The sequence below is a fragment of the Sinocyclocheilus grahami genome, unplaced genomic scaffold, assembly GCF_001515645.1.
Source record: "Sinocyclocheilus grahami isolate Dianchi unplaced genomic scaffold, SAMN03320097.WGS_v1.1 scaffold208.1, whole genome shotgun sequence".
NCBI classification, from domain to species: Eukaryota; Metazoa; Chordata; class Actinopteri; order Cypriniformes; family Cyprinidae; genus Sinocyclocheilus; species Sinocyclocheilus grahami.
Window position 1 is genome coordinate 204647 of NW_015505387.1, and position 21226 is coordinate 225872.

The window sequence follows — 21226 nt, forward strand, 5'->3', positions numbered from 1 at the left end:
TTATAAAAACGTTTTCATAATTGTAACATACATATTTACATACATAATTATTCAGGTGCATGTGTAATAACTTACGAAAACTTGAGGCTACAGCAGCACTTCTTCGTCGTCGTCTTGTCTGATGCACTCAACCAAGCGTTAACCACGACCTCTCCCCTCCCCACCCCCCAACCATGAGCCGCTTTGTGACATCACAAAACCCGGAAAACAAACACTGTAGTCCAAACGAGCCGTTCGTTGTAGTTCTTGAAAAGGGATTTTTTAAAAACAAAATATCTCCCTTTGGAGTAGACTTTGAGATTTGTAAGTTTGAAGATCTTTTTTATGCCCAAACATACACACTACACACTGACTAAAATTCAAAAAGTGAAAAAGCATAATAGGACCCCTTTAAGAGTAGGAAATGTGTAAACTTGCATAAAAACGAATGGAATAAATCATAATGCTCAATTTTACAGAGCCAATCACCTTTTTGTTAAAGGACAGGAAGTCTGAAAAATGCTATTAATTTGCATGATTTCAACTAGTGAGGTTATGACCCTATTTGTTGTCTAATTGTATTTCTGATTTGAAATATGTTATTTAAACGTAATATTGACCAATACGGTTTGAGAGATTTCAGCCTCTTAGCTTTCGAGCAGACAAGAGCGGTACCTGCATGACTGGACAAAGCTGCCTGGAGGCATGACCAAGATGGTCGCCGAAGGGAAGTGAATTTTTCAAAGAGGACTTTGCTAAGGGTCAGAAAGAGATTGTGGAGAATGGTCTTTTGAAACTAAATAGTGACTGTTTTTGGCACAGGAATTTTTGACTTCAGGAGAAAAGGGTATAATGGTGTAGATGTGGATGATTAAGGGATCAGGAAAATTTAAACAAGCCGTCCAATTTTTCTGAATGAAGCCGTGAATAAAAATCAGTGTTACATCTTGACTTTAGATGGCTGTGATTTTATGGTGTTATTGTTATTATTAAAATAAATGTTCTGGTGGAATGAATAATCCACCCTACAATTCCATCTTTTAGTTTGCCATTGTCTTCAAGACGCCTAAATATCGGGACCAGAACCTCCAGAAGCCCATCTCTGTGTTTGTGCAGCTAAAAAGAAAGTCAGACAATGAAACGAGTGAACCCAAGCCTTTCACCTACCATCCACAGATTATAGGTAAAATCTTTAACCTACTCCCTAAAGGTTTGATTGTGACTGTGCAACATAAACTCTTTTTTTTAGGATTTTCTTTTCAAGCCAAGACAAAAATGCAAAAGTCTGAGATCACTAATGACAGTTTCTGTTTTGCATGTTTTTTTATATATATATATATATATATATATATATATATAGCTAATAGTCACATTTAGCTGAGTAAGATCATGATTGAGAAATGTTGACTGGAAATGCTGGTGTTATGGGGTATCCTATTTATTATTTTAGGATTTTTTTGTTTGCCCCAGTGAAGCATTTCTATTAATATAACTGATTAAGTAGTCAAACTCATTCCATATCAGCAGAATAGTGTGGTACAGAAAGTCTATGTCCATAAAACAGGTTCTGAATGAATTATGTTACTGATACCTAAGTGTGGTACAGAAAGTCTATGTCCATAAAACAGGTTCTGAATTAATTATGTTACTGATACCTAATGGTCAAAAGCAAAAGTAATAGGTCAATATTATTAAATTGCAGACAAAAATTTTGAATAGCTAGACTGGCTTGTACACAAAAAGTATTGGGACACCCCATTCTAATGAACAGATTTGACTACTTTAGTAATTTCTAATTTTTTTTTTAAAGTATATAATGCTATTCTAGTATTAGAATTGTGTACTTCTAATTTTATACCAATAGTTTGAACAGGACCATTTTCTATTCTATCACGACAATGCCTCTGGGTATTCTGGCGTCAAAGATGGAAACATAATTCATGTATTTAAAAATTGTATTTCAATCTTTGTTGCCACAGTTTTGGAAGTGTCTAAAATGAATGTACGCATATGTACAAGTCATTGGTGTTTGGCGATGAGTTTTTTTTTTAGTTTTCCCAATACTTTGGGCAACATAGTGTATGTTTGGTGCGGTAGGGGGCCCAACCTCATATTCTTTCATAGGGCCCAAAATTGCTAGCGGCGCCCCTGACCATATGTTTACTTTGCCATTGATATACTGTTTCTAAACCGTTTTAAGACAAAGAAGAAGTCCAACGAAAGAGACAGAAGACACTGCCAAACTTCCAGGACTACAGTGGAGCAGGAGGCGGAGCTGGGGGCATGTTTAGAGGAGGAGGGGGTGGGTCTACAGCAGGGGGCGGTCCCAGTGGAGGAGGAGTGGGAGGTATATGAATATGCCATTACACTTCATATATCAGTAGCTTTATTATTAGAAGCCTGAAATTCCCACCATGCATAAAAGGTCAGTGATGTTAGCTAAACACATTCTTTTGTCTTGTAGGACATTTCTTCCAGGGATATCAAACCTATAACAATTTTGGGTCTGGATACAACTTCTCCTCAGGCGTGGGAGGAGGCGGGACCACCATCAAGCATGGTGGGTGTCCACGCTGTCAATCAAGCTGCTGCCATTACAGCAGTTTTGACTGTACAATTACATACACTGCCATGTAAAAGTTTGGGGTCAGTAAGATTTTTGAAAATCGTTTTGAAAAGTCACTTATTCTCACCAAGGCTTCATTTATTTATACTAATACAGTTTAAAATAGCTGTTTTTTATTTTTATACATTTTATATTAATGTAATTTATTCCTGAATTTTCAGCAGTCATTACTGCAGTCATCAGTGTCACATGAGCCTTCAGAAATCTAAAATGCTGATTTGGAAAAAGAAGCATTTCTTATTATTATAAATGTTAAACATGGATTTGCTGCTTATTTATTTGTGAAAACCGTGAAACTAATAGGATGTTGCCCTCAAAGCTAGTTTCTCAGTTTTCATTTCTCTTATAGCGTATCAAGAACCAGTGGAAGACAGTGATGAGGACAGTGACAGTGATACCGATGATGATCCGGCAGCAGGTGGGGTGGTGCGAATCTGTGCCCAGCCTGAACCTGTCGGTTTGGGAGTGGAAAGTGAGGACACAGAGCCTACAGAAAATCTGGAGTTAAACACCACAGGTTAGACTTTGCTTGAAGCTAAATCTTCAAATGTTCAAATAAGCTTGTGCAAAGTTTTCTAGCTCTGGTCAAACAAGACTAAAACCCAGACAAGCTTCGTATTGGTTGTAAATATTTCTGTGCAAATTTGTTTGTCTGCTCTTTTCAGGCTGTGTGTTAGAGCCGCATTTGGCTGAGCTAGCTGGAAGACAGGCTCAAGCTCTCTTTCATTACGCAGTAAGCGGTGATGCTAGAATGCTTCTGGCTCCACAGCGCCCCCTCATGACCACTCAAGATGAGAACGGAGACACGTAAGTCAGGAAAAACCAACTTCATATTTCTGTAGAAGTTCTATTTTCATAAACTTCCCACTTTTCGCCAAAACACGTCAATATGAATAAATTATTTCAGATGTTTTATCTTTGTTTCCCAAAGATCAAAGCTTTACTTACTTATATGTTCTGTTTTGGATCGGACTTTTAGGGGTTTACATTTGGGAGTGATCCATAGTCAGACAGATGCCGTGCGAAATCTAGCACAAGTCATCTCGGGTCTCCCCGGAGAGGACATAATCAACATGAGGAATGATCTGTACCAGGTATACTACAAACTCACACTATAACTTAGAATTGGATTTCTGTTTTTCACTGCAACCAAAGCTTGTGAAATTCCCAAAAGCTCTGTGGCCAGTAAAATCCTCTGATACATCTGTTCCAGACTCCTTTGCACCTAGCAGTGTTGACACAGCAAAAAGAGGCGGTCGAGGCCTTGTTGGAGGCCGATGTGGACATCACGCTCACAGATCGCCATGGAAACACGGCACTTCACCTGGCGGCTCAGCAGAAAGAGGACAACATGCTGCGATTGCTGCTAAAGTACAAACCAGTGGTGCAATTAACCAGCATCCCGAACACAGCAGGTACGGCGGACTGACTATGTCAAAACCATTAAAGCTGATTTGAAGCTGTTCTGTATGCTCAGATGTGTGTGTGTGTGTGTGTGTTCAGGTCTCTGTCCGCTTCACCTGGCTGTACAAGCAAACGGTTTGAGTTGTGTGCGAGCCTTGCTTGATGGCGGGGCAGATGTGGATGTTCAGGAGATCACGTGTGGCCACACAGCACTTCACCTGGCCACAGAGCTGGGAAACCTTTCCCTTGCCGGCTGCCTCCTGCTGGAGGTACAGTGATGGGTTTGAAGGATGTTGCTTTAGTGAATACTACATATTCCTAATATTGTAAAGTTTTGCTCTACATGCTCTTAACCTTTGCATTTTCCCCCCATGAAGCCCACCTATAATGTTAATCAATACATGATTGTCATAATTTAATCTTTCATGATTTTTTACACATTCTCACTAACTCTAATTCTGTTAGAATTAAAAAGTAGAATTTTTATTGTGCTGCTAAAAAACTATTATAGCTAATCTTGTTTCATGTGAAATGAGTAATAAGAAATGAGAGTTTGTGTTTATACTGTTGTTTTTTGTAATAAGTCTCTTATGCTCACCAAGGCTGCATTTATGTGATCAAAAATACAGTAAAAACAGTAATATTGTGAAATAATATTACAATTTAAAATAACTTTTCTATTTTAATATATTTTAGAATGTAATTTATTCCTGTGATGTAAAGCTGAATTTTCAGCATCTCTGCTCCAGTCTTCAGTGACACACGACCCTTTAGAAATCATTCTAATATGCTGATTTGCTCAGGAAACATTTATTCTTATTATCAGTTTAGAAAACTGCTGTGCTGCTTAATATTTTTGTGGAAAACTTGGTAGATTTTTTTCAGTAATTTTTGATGAATAGAAATTCCTATGATTTGAAATGAAACATTTTTGTAACATTGTCTTTACTGTCACTTTTGATCAGCTTAATGCATCCTTGCTGAATAAAAGTATTAATTTCTTTAGAAAATGCTGAAATAATGTGCTTATGAAGTTATTAATCGTAATTATCTCTTAATTAATGAACTGACCTTAACTAACTAAAAAAAAATGGACTCTTTGTTATTGTCCTCTTGCATTATTGACAAACTATTTTCCTGTTTGACACTGTAAAGTTGCTTTGACACAATCTGTATTTTATAAAGCGCTATACAAATAAAGGTGACTTGACTTGAATGACACTTTGTGTGTAACATTTTGTCTATGCAGGGTAATGCATATGTAGACAGCGTCACCTATAATGGTTCAACTCCTCTGCACGTTGCTGCAGGACGTGACTCAACCAAACTGTGCGCGCTCCTGATGGCTGCAGGTGAGGAAGTGTGTATTTATTACAGGTGTATGACTAACATGACATGTCTACAAATAACTGTCTGTAACATCCTGTCCTGCTGTCATCAGTGTTCTGCTTATATCTCTGGTAGAATTAGCCAAAAGCAACTTTTTTATCATTTATTGAAGATAAATAATCACTCATCCCAAGTAATAATTAGTACTTTTGTGACCATATATATTGGATTAAATTACTTTGACAAGAGGTTACCAATTAGTGTTGTGTACCTTGCTTTTAGGAGCAGATCCTCATAAAGAAAACTTTGAACCACTGTTCTTCAAAGAAGATGAGTTGTGTGGTACATGTGAGGAGGAGGAGGAGGAGGAAGATGAAGGCTATATTCCTGGGACAACCCCTCTGAACATGGCAACCTCCCCAGAGGTGGCATAGAGAGTCATATCTTTGGATAATTGTTGTATTATGTAATGTAATTGTATTACAGGTTGCCAGTGGTTCTGTATGTAATTTAATGCATGTTTTCAGGTGTATGATATTCTTAATGGAGAAGAGTATCAGCTCACCACCACTGTTGTTCCACCACAAGGTATGAACACTGAGATGAATATAAACTACCATTCAAAAGTTTGGGGTCAGTTATGTAGGTATGTATATATTTATTTATCTATGGAAAGACTTAAAAAATACTTTTATTCAGCAAGAACACATTAAATTGATCAAAAATTACAGTAAAGGCTATAATGTTACAAAATATTTCCATTTCAAATTAATGCTGACTTTTAAACTTAAAAAAAAGAATCCTAAAAATATCATCAGTTTCCACAAAAATATTAAGCCACACAAATGTTTTCAAATTTGTATAATTAAAAAGAAATGTTTCTTGAGCACCAAATCAGCATATTAGAATGATCATTTGACACTAAAGACTGGAGTGATGGCTACTGAAAATTCAGCTTTGCCATCAAAGAAATAAATGACATCATAAAATATTGTAAAATAGAAAACAGTTATTTAAATCATAATAATATTTCATTATATTACTGCTTTTTTTTCTTTCAAAAGATTTTTTAAAAACCTTACTGACCCAGACCTTTTGAATGGTAGTGTTGTAGGCTCTACAAAAAAGTATTTTGGTAACATTTATCCTTCTGGTTTTTTGTTGATGTTTTTTTTTTGTATTGTTCAGGGTTTCCACATTCACAAAAAAAACTGGAAATATCAGGGAATTTTAAAATGGTGTTTTCTAGGCATGCAATATATATATATATATATATATATATATATATATATATAAATAATGCCCTCCTCTAATTATTCAATCAACTTGAAATTAGCCAAAAAATTGAACCAATATGTATGTTAAGAACGGTTTTGTGTTTGTGTACATTTAAATGTGTTTTTGGCTTGTGTTGGCAGGTGACATGAAGAGCTTGAGCTCTGACACAAAGCAGGAGCTGTGCCAGGCCCTGGAAGGACAGACGGGAGGCTGGGAGAGTCTGGCTCATGCTCTGGGGCTTGGCATCCTGACCAGTGCCTTCAGACTCAGCACCTGCCCTGCTAGAAAGCTGCTGGACAGCTATGAGGTCAACTAATGTACTTCCTTTTTGACTACAAATAACTTTGACTTGAATCTTAAATGAACACCAGAGAATTGTCTCTTAATCTGATGTTATCCACAATTGACCGGCATACTACAGAAGCACCAGTTCTTAATTATATTATATTATATTATATTATATTTTGAAATATCCAGAATTACTGAACCTAGTTAAGTCCTATCAACCCATATTTCTCAGAACAACATTAAAGAAATGAATTGCTCTAACATTTACTATATCAGTAGGCTGAACATTAATTTAGTTTTGTGCATTCTGTAGTTGCTCTGGTTTCAGCTGCTGATGATCTGTCCCCTCTGCAGGTGTCTGGAGGAACGGTGCGTGAGCTGGTTGAGGGACTGAAGCATGTTGGGAACAGCAGTGCTGTCAGTTTACTCCAGGCTATGTGCAAGGAGCCTGAAGCTGTCCACACCACGCCTCAGCTCACAGGTAATATTGACTGATATGTGCTTTTCTTGGTGATGTGGCCTAGGTGGTTGAACATCAGCCAAAAGTTGTTGGTTCTAGCCCCCCAAAAGGAGTGGTCCATGAAACATTACCATTGTACCCTGGTATGCGGGTATGCATAACCACAGGTTGGTCACAGGACTTTCCCTGTAGTAAGTGCACTGTAAGTTCCTTTGGATGTGTCAGTAAAGGAGTTAGTCAAATGGCTTTAAAAAAAATGTAATCTTATTTCAGATTAGATAAGCTGAGTTCAGAACAGCTGCAACATTTACACAACCCTGTGATAACATCAGTTGAATTATGCTCACCAAGGCTGCAATTGAGAAGTATTAATAGTTTTCTGTTTTAATATATTCTCAAATCTGTTTTATTCCTGTGATGGAAAGCTGAATTTTCAGCAACCATTACTGTAGTCTTTAGTGTCAAATGACAGGCTAATAAACCTGACAGAAGAATTGTTTATTATGATTTGATTAATACACGGGACTACATTTAATTGTGATCATATTTGAGTCAAATTTCTGTTGTCACCATTTTATAAAACCGTTTATATTTGATAAAAGATTCAACTATGGTAAAATCACAGTAACCCATGGTCTTGAGTGGCTTATTGCTTTCATTTCTAAAGGCACAACTATATATGTTAGTAGATGACGGTTTTTAATATTTCCTTTGTTCTGTGTACCAGAACATAAACCTCAACAATTCATCTTCTCAAAACATGTTTTTTGCTCGTTGGTGTAGCATTTTGGATCTTTTTCCAAGAGCACATCATCACTGTGGCATTTTGCAGTATGAGTGAGAATTTAATCTGTATTGTTCTGTTGGGGAGTTTTTTTTTTGTCCCACATTATGGTTTGTAAAACCCCCTGATTAAATCACTGTCAGTCTCGGTTCCCTGCCCTCCTTAACAATTGTATCACGTTGTGGTTCTCCCTGACATAACCTCATGTGAACTCAAGCATGATGTCAACAAAACAGCACAGCCACTACATTCTGAGGGAGTTCCGCTCGGTCTCAGGGTGACCCATCATACTGCGGTAGTGTTCACATATAGTCTCCGCGTGATGGCCATGTTTCAGGGGGAAGCGGACACTAGAGAGGGGGATTCCCAGGAACAGAAGTGAAAGCCAGATATGGCACTTCTGGGTTTTGTCTCCTGAGCAGTTTCTTTGAAACAAGTATTTCCACCTTGCTGTCTGATTTGAAGGGTTGAACTTGACATAGTCATCGTCAGGGTCGAGTGAGCGTGTAAGTGCCACCAGGGGAAGGTTCTTTTTTTTTCTCAGTTTCCTTCTCATGGTTGTACGTATTGTTGTGCCACGTTTTAGAGATTAAAGGGGTCATATAATGCGATTTAAATTTTTCCTTTCTCTTTGGAGTGTTACAAGCTCTTAGTGCATAAAGAAGATCTGTAAAGTTGCAAAAACTAAAGTCTCAAATCCAAAGAGATATTCTTTATAAAAGTTAAGAGTCAACCACGCCTACCTAAAACGGCTCGTTTTAACACTCCCCCACATGTCTACGTCACGATGTGGGAAGATTTGCATAACACCGCCCAAATGTTCATGCAAAGAAAGAAGGCATAACTTTTATTCTCGCTGTAGTAGTATTGTTGTTGCTGCCGCCGCCATGTCGTGAAGGCGCTGTGTTTCGTTGTGAAAGTGAAACTACTTTGTTTGGTCTTCCAAAAGAGGACGATATCCGCTTCGTCATGCCTAGAGCTGATCCGTGCTGGTCGCTGAGGAAATACATCAACTTTGCGCTGTGGATCGCCGGATCGGCTTTCACCGTGGATGAAGCGGAGTCCAGCCCGGGGTCGTCACATGTGGTTGCCGTAAGCCCGCCGGATGCTCCTTCGTTGAATCCGCCGGCCGTGCCGTTCTCAAGCCCACCCGCCTCTGCTCACTCAAGCCGGCCTCCGCATACTCTCACTCTAGTCCTCCGGCCTCCGTTCACTCAAGGCCGGAGGTGAAAGCGAATCTACTTTGTTTGGCCTTCCAAAAGAGGACATGACTAGAAATCAGTGGTTAAGTTGTATTTACAACACTGTTCCAGAACAGTTTAACCCAAATATTCAGATGTGTGCAGCAGATGTGTGTTAATGTCAGGATTGTTTCCTGATCCTGGTAGAGTAGACTACAATGCCGGCTGTTCTTACTCACAGACTGTAAGTATGTTTTTTTTATATTTAAAGAATTTGCCACTGACGATTCAAAAGCGAGTTTTTTGGGCAGTGTAGAGGAGGGCTTGTTGTTTGTCATTTCTCCGATCACAAATGCAGACATGGTTTTATGTTTACGCGGCGCGATGCAACGCAACGCATAAAAAGACAGTATAAGTCATTATAATCCATAATTATGTCCCCACTGGATGCAACGAATGCCTCGTTTATAATGGGTTTTAATGTTTTTGTCTCGCTGCTCCGGCCGGACAGGGCATCACAATACACACTTGATGTATTCGGCCAATCACAACGCACTGGATAGCTGGCCAATCAGAGCACACCTCGCTTTTCAGACCGATGAGCTTTGTAAAAATTGACGTGTTTCAGAAAGGCGGGGCATAGAGGAGAAACAATAATGTACAATATGTGGAAAATAATGTGTTTTTTTAACCTTAAACCGCATAAACACATTTCATTACACAAAAAAAATTTCTTTTTAGCAGCATCATATGACCCCTTTAATAAATATCTGTAACAGCAGTATGATAAAAACGCATCAATGGATGATGGTGAGATCAGATCTCTGTGTGGAGCACTGGCTGCTATCAGACTCCTTGTGCATACAAAAATCTCAGTGCATTATTCCAATTATTGGCAATTGGCAAAAGAAATGTTTAGAATTGTAAACTGATATTTTGTACTGACACACTACAGCAAAAGATAGAAATGACTGACTTAAAACCATTTTTTGTTGGTGAAAATACTAGTGGCCTAAGACTTTTGCACAGTAGTGTGTGTGTGTGTGTGTGTGTGTGTGTGTATATATATATATATATATATTATCTACATGAATTCTATTCATAGAATTATTTTCTTTTATAAGAAAGATGTATAATAATTTCCTGTAAAAAATTAGGGAAAAGATTTGAAATTTTTTACTGACATACTAATAATAATCACCCTTCTTTTCCTCAAAACAAACGATTTCTCAGGTCCAGGGCTCTGTAAGTCCATTCAGGGTTTGACACTGGGCCCCCATCAGGAAGAGAGTGGGATATGCGACAGCGGGGTGGAAACCTCTTTCTAGAGCCCTAACCTCAGTCTTGCAGACTCCAAACACAATCGCACAAACTGAGGCCTGACCCTAAAAACAGCTTCTCCCTCCTCACTACAGCACCACTCAACCTCAGGATACACCTCCAAACTCTTTAATTGGTCACCGCCCACTGTGGATGCTCCACCCAAAATGCAAATGAGGGAACGTTGAGGAGTCCTTAAGCTTTCTGGCCACAGGGATTTTCTTCTATTTTTTTATTTTTAGCTTTTAATATAAATAATACCAAAAAGCACTTATTTGAACATTTTATTTTGTCCTTTTATAAGAGCTATATTTACTTGGTCATTTTTAATTTTCAAGTGGCTAGTTTCAGTTGTGCTAAAGCTGAGGCAGCAGATAAAGTCCAGAGCCCATTTGGAACAAATATAGTTATATTAAAGGGTTAGTTCACCCAAAAATGAAAATTAGCCCATAAATTACTCGCCCTCAAGTCATCCTAGACGTATTTGACTTTCTTCTTTCAGACGAATCCAGTCAGAGTTATATAAAAAATTGTCTTTGATCTTTCAAGCTGTTTAATGGCACTCAGCGGGTGTTGCATGCATCAGTCCAAAAGAAGTTAAATAAAAAGTGCCCATCCATAAAAAAAAAGGGGTGAACAAAGTCTTCCTGTAGCGAATCGATGCATTTTTGTAAGAAAAATATCCATATTCAAAACGTAATAATCACTTTAATGTAGCTTGCGCCAACAGTTGTACACAGAAGCAGCTCCGGGCGGATGATGGATGAGGTCGACTTTGTGCATGCGCCGCTCAGAAGTGACGAACGCGGAAGCGCAGGGGAGAGATCAAAACAAAACAACGGTCATTTATTAGAAGTACAAAACGAGGATTTGTAAAGAAGAATGTCGGAGGACTTCGATATAAGCCAAGAGGTTTTCCTTTGCTAAAGTAAGGAAACTTTGCTTCCTTTGCTCCTGTCAACAAACGTTGGTTTTCACGAGACTCACCAGCGCATGCGCAACGCCGACCTCATACGTCATCAGCCCGGAGCTGCTTCTGTGTAGGACTGTTGGCACAAGCTAGATTAAAGTTATTATTACGTTTTGAATATTTTGAATGATGCATGCAACACCCACTGAGTGCCAGTAAACAGCTTGAAAGATCAAAGACAATTTTTTATATAACTCTGACTGGATTCGTCTGAAAGATGAAAGTCATATACACCTAGGATGACTTGAGGGTGAGTAATTTATGGGTAAATTTTCATTTTTGGGTGAACTAACCCTTTAAGAAACTCAATATTTAGGTTTATGATGTCTTGGACTTCACATTTTTACATTCTCAGGCCGATTTTCTAAAGTGCTTATTGTCAGAATTTTTTATGAATACAAAATTTGTCTGGTTTGATAAGTCTGGCCTCAACTATTTGCTTCCTTTTGTTATTATATTTTAACAAACAATCCGGTTTAAGAACAGCACCTTCAGTATATATAACGTCCTCCTTTAGCCATTTGCTTACAAAGGGTTTTCATCTGTAGCGGCAATGCAATGACGTATAGGAAGAGGAAGAGCGGAAGAAGAGGACTATTGGATTATTATGACCCTCTCGACCAATCCGATCTGTTGGATAATGGAAAAAACTCAGAAAAGACCCATTCTGCTGTTGCCCTGCAACCCTTCAGCTGTGATGTACAGCATTATTTGGGGTGGTGATTGGATTTATTTCGCATTTAGTGGTGCTACCTGTAATTCCTATTTTTTGCTCAAGGGTTCTGTTTCAAAAATGAATAAGCTTTGAGAGAATATTCTCTCTTTCACATTTTTGATTGATTAAAAAAAAAAAAAAACAGGAAGGTCAGTCCTGGGCAGCGATTGGAGTGTTTGACTAGATTTTGATGGACTCTGAGAGAGAGAGAGAGTGTGTGTGTGTGTGTGTTTGTTTGTTTGTTTATGTGACTTTGAGGAGCTTTACAGGAAGTGTGTATGAGGATTGTAATAACCAAATGCCTCAAATGCCCTTCATGAAATATTTGTAGTGACATACATTGAATCTCATTCCCTTCTGCTGTGTGAACTCAGGCTGTATAAAACAAAATATCACTCCGATAATATGCTGATCTAAGATCAGTTCTGTTCTTTTTTTTAGAAATTTTTTAAACATGGCCTTTGACCTTTGAACTGACTTGGGGACTCATGTCACCAAAATGTGTTTAGTTGCCGTAATATTTTCATACTATAGTGAATCATTTTTAAAAAGCAACAAAATCATCTGAAACCCCAAATTAAAGGTTTGACGGGCACTATAATGTATTATTATTTTTTGGCTGTAAATTGGTATTTATGTCTGTACCCTGTGAAGCAGTGTTGTACAGAGGGGAAAATGTGTGCTTTGTAACTGGTTTTATTGTGATACTTTTATAATAAAACAATTCATTGTGTACTACTGCTTTGACTATCCATATTGCACACATATTTGTTTTCTCTCCATAATTGTGTTGTCTTCTGTTAAACCACCAGCAGATGGTGTCCAATCTTGCCTTTTTAAACATCCAATTATTTGAATTTCAATTCTTTAACTCTCATATATCTGTCTTTTCACATTTATATTGCATAATATTTATTATATATTAGAATCTTAAGCTAATTACAGTATAGGCTAACAATTAAATACAATAGTATTTATAGAATTTAATAACTTTTTCATTACCTGTTGTTATTCTACATTTCTTCAACTCCAACTTATTCTTTGAATTTTTAAGTTTAGTAGTATATAGCTAGTTAGCTAAACATAAAGACACATACAATTTTTATGTGTGTATATACATATATGTATATAAATGTTTTGTCCATATTAGTGCCTGATACTGAGAGTAAAACAACTCGCGCAAACATTTTAAACAGTTTGTTTTGATTCTATAAAAAGGAACTGAAAAAAATGACAATATTATTTTAGTTTTTTATTATTTGTCTGTTTTACAAACTTGACTCTTGATGGTTGACAATCACTGCACTATAGGATTGCTTCCATATTGGACTCAGCTGGACCACTATTAAAATTTAGTCCTGGGCCCTGACAATTTAAAGGAATAGTTCACCCAAAAATCAAAATTTACTGAAAATATACTTACCCTCAAGCCATCCGAGATGAAGTTGAGTTTGTTTCTTAATCAGAACAGATTTTGAGAAATATTGCATTTCATCACTTGCTCACCAATGGATCCTCTGCAGTGAATGGGTGCCGTCAGAACGAAAGTCAAAATAGCTGATAAAAACATCACAGTAATCCACACGACTGTAGTCCAATTAATGTCTTGTGTAGCGAAAAGCTGCATGTTTGTAAGAAACAAATCCATCAAGGCATTTTTAAATCCATAATGCTTTCTCCAGTGGAAAAAAAATCCAACCCTGATGTCCTCTCACATCTAAATCCACCAACATATTTGCTTAGAACTGTTTTAGACCATTTTCATTTGTAATCAGTGCTGTATCTGTGAATATTTCTCTCCTGATTCAGACAAGACAGCTGTTTCACTAAAGAAAGCAATGTTCTGGATAGAGGACATTTCTGAGTGAACTATTCCTTTAAGCAATATCTTTGGGCCTGGACACTGTTGTTCCAGGTATGTTCAAGGCGTGTCCTCAGTGCATTTAGCAATCTGAGTGACATGTAAGAGAAATTTTTACCATCACAGGAAGCATATGTACTTCACAACATAGTGGTGTCACAATGAGCTGTGACCACCCAGTCTGTGTGTAGGTGATTGTGTCTGTCTGATAGAGTATTAGCTACACAATTTGCCTCCAGAAGTGAGCTAAATCTGAGAAAACCTTCATTTGGGTATGTCCTCACAAGCAAAGTAATGAGTCATACTTTTTCATTCTACTCTATGATATAAAACACTTATGACTGTAAGTGAGCAGCCATGAGGGTGTGGAACTCTCACCCCTGCAGAACATCATAATGTCCTGCAAGCGTCAAAGTCACAACGGAATTCCGCATTCTAAAAACAGCCTGTGGATCCTGCTTGGAGCTCTTGTGTGTGTGGCAAGCTGGTTAAACATTACACCTTACAACTAGGCATCGGCCGATTACTGGTTTCACGGTATACCACGATTTGAAAATTTCACGGTTTCAAAACCACTAATATTTTTCGTTATACCGTTCCTTCGGTATGCGCTGTTTTTCATGTCTCCTCAAAGACTGAAAGTGTAGGAATCCCTCAGGTTGAGTGCAGTGTAGAGAGTAACATGACTCTCCTCCTCCTGTTGGTGCAAGTGAGCGGTCAGTCACGTGTGTGTGACTTACGCGATCGGCAACCGTATGTTTTTTGTCTTATTGCAACTCGTCTCTGTTCTGGACTTGCACAAACTGCATTGCAATGCAATAATTTTCCAAAATGTCATTTATGTGAAAATATCTGTCTGTAAAAAAAAAAAAATGTCTGTAAATGCCCGTTAACACAGGCCAGAGATGATGGGCTCTGATTGGTTAGTTAGCCCAGTGTGTTGTGATTGGCTAAACCGCCTAGTGCGCGTCTAATCGTCCCGCCCCTCACCTCAGCGGCATGTGCTCTGGTTGTATTGTAAACAATGGCATCGTTAATATCGCTTATCAGTTTGAGCCCGATTGAGAAACAGATTATATTATTGAGGAGGATCGTGCAGCCCTGCCTTTCTGAAACGCGTCTATTTTTACAAATCTCATCGTTCTGAAAAGCGATGTGCACGCTGATTGACCAGCTATCCAGTGTGTTGTGATTGGCTGAATACCTCAAGCGTGTGACAGAAATGTTAACATACTGTGATGCTGTGTCTCCCGGCACAACGACACAAAACCAATAAAACCCATTACAAACGAGGCATAAACTGCATTGCAATGCAATAATTTTCCAAAATGTCATTTATGTGAAAATATCTGTCTGTAAAAAAAAAAAAATGTCTGTAAATGCCCGTTAACACAGGCCAGAGATGATGGGCTCTGATTGGTTAGTTAGCCCAGTGTGTTGTGATTGGCTAAACCGCCTAGTGCGCGTCTAATCGTCCCGCCCCTCACCTCAGCGGCATGTGCTCTGGTTGTATTGTAAACAATGGCATCGTTAATATCGCTTATCAGTTTGAGCCCGATTGAGAAACAGATTATATTATTGAGGAGGATCGTGCAGCCCTGCCTTTCTGAAACGCGTCTATTTTTACAAATCTCATCGTTCTGAAAAGCGATGTGCACGCTGATTGACCAGCTATCCAGTGTGTTGTGATTGGCTGAATACCTCAAGCGTGTGACAGAAATGTTAACATACTGTGATGCTGTGTCTCCCGGCACAACGACACAAAACCAATAAAACCCATTACAAACGAGGCATTTGTTGCATCCAGTGAGGACATAATTACTGTTTTTACGGGTTGTGTTGCGTATCGCGCCGCGTAAACATAAAACCATGTCTGCATTCCACAGTATGTGGAAAATAATGTGTTTTTTTAACCTTAAACCGCATAAACACATTTCATTACACCAAATACACAAAATAATGTTCTTTTTAGCAACATCATATGACCCCTTTAAATATAAAAAACGTACTTACAGACTGTGAGTCAGAAGCTCCAGACTGTCCTTGCAAAGTTGGAACTGTGCCACTTTATAGAACAGCCTTTGAGCACACAGACCCATTGTAAGCTACTCTGCAGGTTCAGGAAACAGTCCTCCATAAAATGTGTCACACAGCATCACACATGCGGGCTTGAGTGAGCGGCGGCCGGCGGCCTAGAGTGAGGAATGTCCGGCGGGTTAGAGTGAGCAGCTTGAGAAAAGCGTGGCCGGTGGATTCAACGAAGGAGCGGCCTGCGGACTTGCGGCAACCACATGTGACGACCCCAGGCTGGACTCCGCTTCGTTCACAGTGAAAGCCGATCCGGCGATCCACAGCGCAAAGTTGATGTATTTCCTCAGCGACCAGCACGGATCAGCTCTAGGCATGACGAAGCGGATATCATACTCTTTTGGAAGACCAAACAAAGTAGTTTCACTTTCACAACGAAACACACAGCATCTCCACAACATGGTGGCGGCGGCAGCAACAATACTACTGCCAGAATAAAAGTTACGCCTTCTTTCTTTGCGTGAACATTTGGGTGGTGTTATGCAAATCTTCCCACACAGTGACGTAGACATGTGGGGGCGTGTTTAAACGAGGCGTTTTAGGAGGGCGTGGACAAGTCTTAACTTTTATAAAGAATATCTCTTTGGATTTGAGACTTTAGTCTTTGCAACTTTACAGATCTTCTTTATGCACCAAGAGCTTGTAACACTCCAAAGAGAATGGAAAAATTTAAATTGCATTATATAACCCCTTTAAGAGTAAGCTGACTTTAAAAAACAAGTACTAGTATCATAGATACTAGTCACTCTAATGGAATAGGCCTATTACATATTAAAACGGCTTGCCATAGCTGAGGCTCCTGCTGTGAATCTTGTATTTCCCTCTGGCCGGAGCACTACTACAGGCGGAAGTTACAGGCGCTTGTGTTGGTGAGGTGAATTTCTCCCGTGGTGAGAAAGTGAAAAGCAGCGTAAAGGATAAACAGCAGGCGTTTGTGACGATTTTAACATCAGAACATCATATATGTGGACGTGGTGGATTTATTTTCCCTTCCTGCATTGGCAGACTGATGATTTTCGTCGATAAAGGCAGACTGGCTTATTTATTGAGTTTGATGGTCAGATCGTGAAGCTCTCACAGTAATTAACACACGCGCTTTGATTGGAACGTTCAGACACTCTGTTACATTGATACATTGTGGCCAAACGGCGCGTTTCCGACTCTTTTTTTAATTCGCTGAAGCGGGAGAGAAGAAACATTCACTTTATTCAGCGATGACTCGATTGGGTTTAACATAACTGCTAAATCACGTATGTGACTTACACAACAGCCAACCTAGTGGTGCCTTTTATTTTGGGGTTTTGCACTGGATTTACATTGTAAGTGACAGAGATGGCAGACAGCGGTCGGGTGAAGCACGACAGCCCGAGCTCGAGCCCCGGACCCAGGAGAAAAAGGACGCAGCAGTCGCCCGGTTCAAAGGCGCGGTATTCGGTTAACGCTCCCGGACACTGCTTTCGGAGAGTGACCCTGACCAAACCGACCTTCTGCCATCACTGCAGCGACTTCATATGGGGGATTGTCGGGTTTGTTTGTGAAGGTAAGATGCTTTATGGATTCACTTGGTCGGCAGGTTCCATTCAGCAAAGCAATGTCAACAAAGCGTCTTTAAATTCTCTTATGCTAAATTTACACCGAAAAGGTGGTACAGAAGCGCTTTTGAAGTGGTATTTAGGTGTCTTTACAGACTGTTTAATGCTGCTCAGATGTGAAAAATGCATATGCGATATATATGATTGTGCTAAAGTAATACTCTTAAATAAACACTATTTGTCAGTTGACCGTTTAATGCATTTTACATCACTTAACCATTTCTTTTAAAGTGAACGCATCTGATTTGGTTTCAAATAGAATTTTCGCATACCAGTTTGATTGACAGTCCTGGAAAGCGAAGGAATGAAGAAGGTAATGTTTAAAAAAAAAAAAAAAAAGAAGCACGCAGGATGTCCAGCATTTCTCTCTCTCTCCTCCACACCTCCCTCTCGAAAGAATGATCGGCTATAGGCTAGCTTGTATACTAACTGGGGAAGACAGATTGATGCAGATCGATCCGACACTCTCCTCCTGTTGGACAGGAATCCGTGATTGGCTGGTCATGTGCAGGAGGACGCTTTGATGAGTTCCAACTGATGGAGGCCGGTGACCGTGTGAGAAGATCTGTACTATTCTCACTTCAGTCAGTTAGATGTTTACCATATGTGTTTTTCTTTACAGAGCTGCTTATTTGAGTTACAAATAAGCAAGTAGTTGTTTAGCATGTTAGATTAGACTTTAATCCAAAGCAGTCCTTCTGAACAAACCTCAGCGATGCCCAGTGATAATGGCTCAGTGATTTCCTTTTGCAGGATTCAAGAGTATAACCAACAGCCCAGTTTACAATGGGACAAAAGACAAAAAAAAAAAAAAGATGCAAAAGAACCATAGCTGTGGTTCATATGACTCTTCGAGTATATTCCAAGTTTTCAGAAGTCATACAGTATCTTTGTGTAATGAGCAAATCAATATTTGACTGCAATGGCTGCAAACAAATAATTGAATAATTGAATTGAACTTGACTACTGGATTAGGTCATTTAGTGAATGACTCATTCACTTCTTCTCTCATAAACTCTGATGAATGCAAGTTAGGGTGGATACCAGTCGTTTCGATGAATAAAAACTTAAATTTGCAATACAGAGTACATGAGTCATATGGACAACTTTTATGATGCTTTTGTGTCATTTATGAAGCTTTTATTTATTGTAGTGCTTTGGGGGAAAAGCACCAGTTTTGTCTCCTTTTGTATTCAGTTCTGGTTTAGTAACTCTTGGCTTTGCAGAATCTGTGACAGAGTATCCTCTCTAAAGACCAGCCAGAGTATAATCTATGGCTGAACTGATTTCTTTTGAATCTTTATGAGAATTGATCACAATGATGCTGAGCTGTATGCTTTAATTTTTTTATGTGAAAATGACAGCAAAAGAATCATAATGGAGCCAAATCCCCTTCCATCTGATTTCTATATGTAAAACATGTTTTTTCCTCATGCACATAGAGTGATTGAAAACTAGATCAGTTTTGCCCTTTTAAAGCCTGTTGCTGTTTCCTAGGTAGATTTTAATCCACTATGTTATGCTGTTCACCAGGGTTTCACGACAGGCCCTGTATGAATGATTCTGGCAGATTCAAGCAGCATTACTTTAGAGACAAGTGGACTGGATTTATGTGGCCGTGAGATTGGCAGGGCTGAAAAGCAGATGTTGATTGACAAATGTGGATGTTACCAGGCAGAGTTAGGCAGAAATGAGACGTTTCTGTTACGTAATGTTGCTGCAGTGAAGTAGTGATCGACTCTTCCAGGTTGGCATGGCAACACGTAGTCTAGTGGAGCGAGGCGGCAGGCTGGATGCTGTAGCCAGATGGACCAAGAGAGAGTAGAACATAAACACACGCATGCTCTACATTGTCATTCGTATTGTGTCTTTATTGCATTGGTGAAGAGACTAGTAACATGTCAGGCTTAGACTAATGAATTAACATACTTATTAAATTGTATTCATGACTGCTGTTTTTAAATGCAGGACTTGAGTATAATCTTTTGTTATGATCGACTGATATAATGCAAATAAACAAGACGTACTTAAAATTAGTTTTTTTTTTGTGAAAACTAAATTCACATAAATACTTTAAAGCAAAATATGTGCATTATGGTATACTGATGCACATAAATGGAAATTCTTGTTCGAACACGAAAAGTGATAGCATTAAATTAGTCACTAGTTGGAGTAATTGACCATTCTATAATGTAAAAAAAATTTATGTAAAAATACAATCGTAATTTAAGTCAATTTTTTAAAGTTTTGCATAGCAGTCTTGTTTAAAGTCAGTATTACATTAATCAAATTCTAAATATCAAGATGTCCATAAAATAACTTTCAAAATTATTTTTGGATATAACGCATAAAGCAATTATTAATCGGCTTGTAAACAAGAGGTCTATCTTGGAAAATCCAAATATGTTTTAAATACATTTTGAATAAGTGTTTCAATTGTGCATGCACAACTATTTACATTACCGTACTATTTAATTATGATTAAAACGGAATAATTCAAAATCCAAAGATTTTTGGCCTACTGTGAAAAACGATAACATTAAAATATTAAAGAGAATTTAGAAAAAAAATAAATAAATAGAAAGACAGTTTATACGGTGAAGGTATATATTGTCATTATAATTTAAAACCGTTTTTTTTTTTTTTAAATCAAAATTTTCTGAAAAATTACTTTTTAATTTTCAGTGGTCAAAATGTGTGTGTACCCCTAGAATTCGCCACTGACTTCCTATAGATTTTGGAATTAACATGAGGTGAAACTCCGGCTACATATTCTGTCACTAGTGTTTTGCATGTTAGACTTAACAAAAATGTTGCTAAAACAGTTTCATGGGTTCATATGACAAAGGTTTGTGTTGAACAGACTTTGTGATTTCCTTAACAGCATGTGCATGTAGTTTCTAGCGGTTTCTGATTTCACAAGAGTGGCGGGCTTTAGAGTGTGCGTGAGAACGCGTCTGTGGTACAGTAAACTTTAGAATGTTTTCCTTGCTCTTGTGGTTGTGATAGTGAGAGGAGCTCTGCCTGACCAGCGAGATCACTTCCTGTCTCTGGTAAGCATGAAAAGCAACAAATGCATCAGTGAGGTTCAGTCTGCACTGAGGGCCAAAGTGGGCTCTGACAGCACCTTAAATTGGGCACGCAACGATCCAGCGGTCAGTGCTCTTGTCTTTCGTGCAAATTGCTCTTTTGAGTAGTAAATGCTGTTGCTTGATGTTTGAAAATCTTTGTGAAATTTCACCTAGTCATTGGTTGACTATTTTGCAATTCATTTTGGTATTATAAAAGATTTATTATGCACTGAATTCAGTTCTGAATTGTGAAAATTATGACATGGTACACTGGGCTGAG

The 21226-nt window shown here is 38.5% G+C and overlaps 2 protein-coding genes across 3 annotated transcripts in view; both read left to right on the forward strand.

Moving 5' to 3' along the window:
* The window catches only part of LOC107595780 (nuclear factor NF-kappa-B p105 subunit-like), a 33765-nt gene extending 22697 nt beyond the window's left edge, over window positions 1–11068 (forward strand). Inside the window, exons 10-23 of the mRNA XM_016286305.1 lie at window positions 1024–1162; window positions 2180–2326; window positions 2444–2539; window positions 2955–3122; window positions 3271–3412; window positions 3585–3699; window positions 3819–4020; window positions 4109–4278; window positions 5259–5361; window positions 5621–5763; window positions 5866–5926; window positions 6757–6923; window positions 7259–7385; window positions 10563–11068. Coding sequence (XP_016141791.1) covers window positions 1024–1162; window positions 2180–2326; window positions 2444–2539; window positions 2955–3122; window positions 3271–3412; window positions 3585–3699; window positions 3819–4020; window positions 4109–4278; window positions 5259–5361; window positions 5621–5763; window positions 5866–5926; window positions 6757–6923; window positions 7259–7385; window positions 10563–10657 — 1875 coding nt within the window. The 3' untranslated portion in view covers window positions 10658–11068. The remainder of the gene's footprint in view (window positions 1–1023; window positions 1163–2179; window positions 2327–2443; window positions 2540–2954; window positions 3123–3270; window positions 3413–3584; window positions 3700–3818; window positions 4021–4108; window positions 4279–5258; window positions 5362–5620; window positions 5764–5865; window positions 5927–6756; window positions 6924–7258; window positions 7386–10562) is intronic.
* Window positions 11069–17110: 6042 nt separating this feature from the next.
* Window positions 17111–21226, forward strand: part of LOC107595737 (diacylglycerol kinase theta-like) — a 34373-nt gene continuing 30257 nt past the window's right edge. For both annotated transcript variants that reach the window (XR_001610293.1, XM_016286226.1), the window contains exon 1: window positions 17111–17823. Coding sequence is in view for 1 of the 2 variants with exons in the window: in XM_016286226.1 (XP_016141712.1) it covers window positions 17616–17823 (208 nt within the window). In the remaining variant the exon portion in view is untranslated. The remainder of the gene's footprint in view (window positions 17824–21226) is intronic.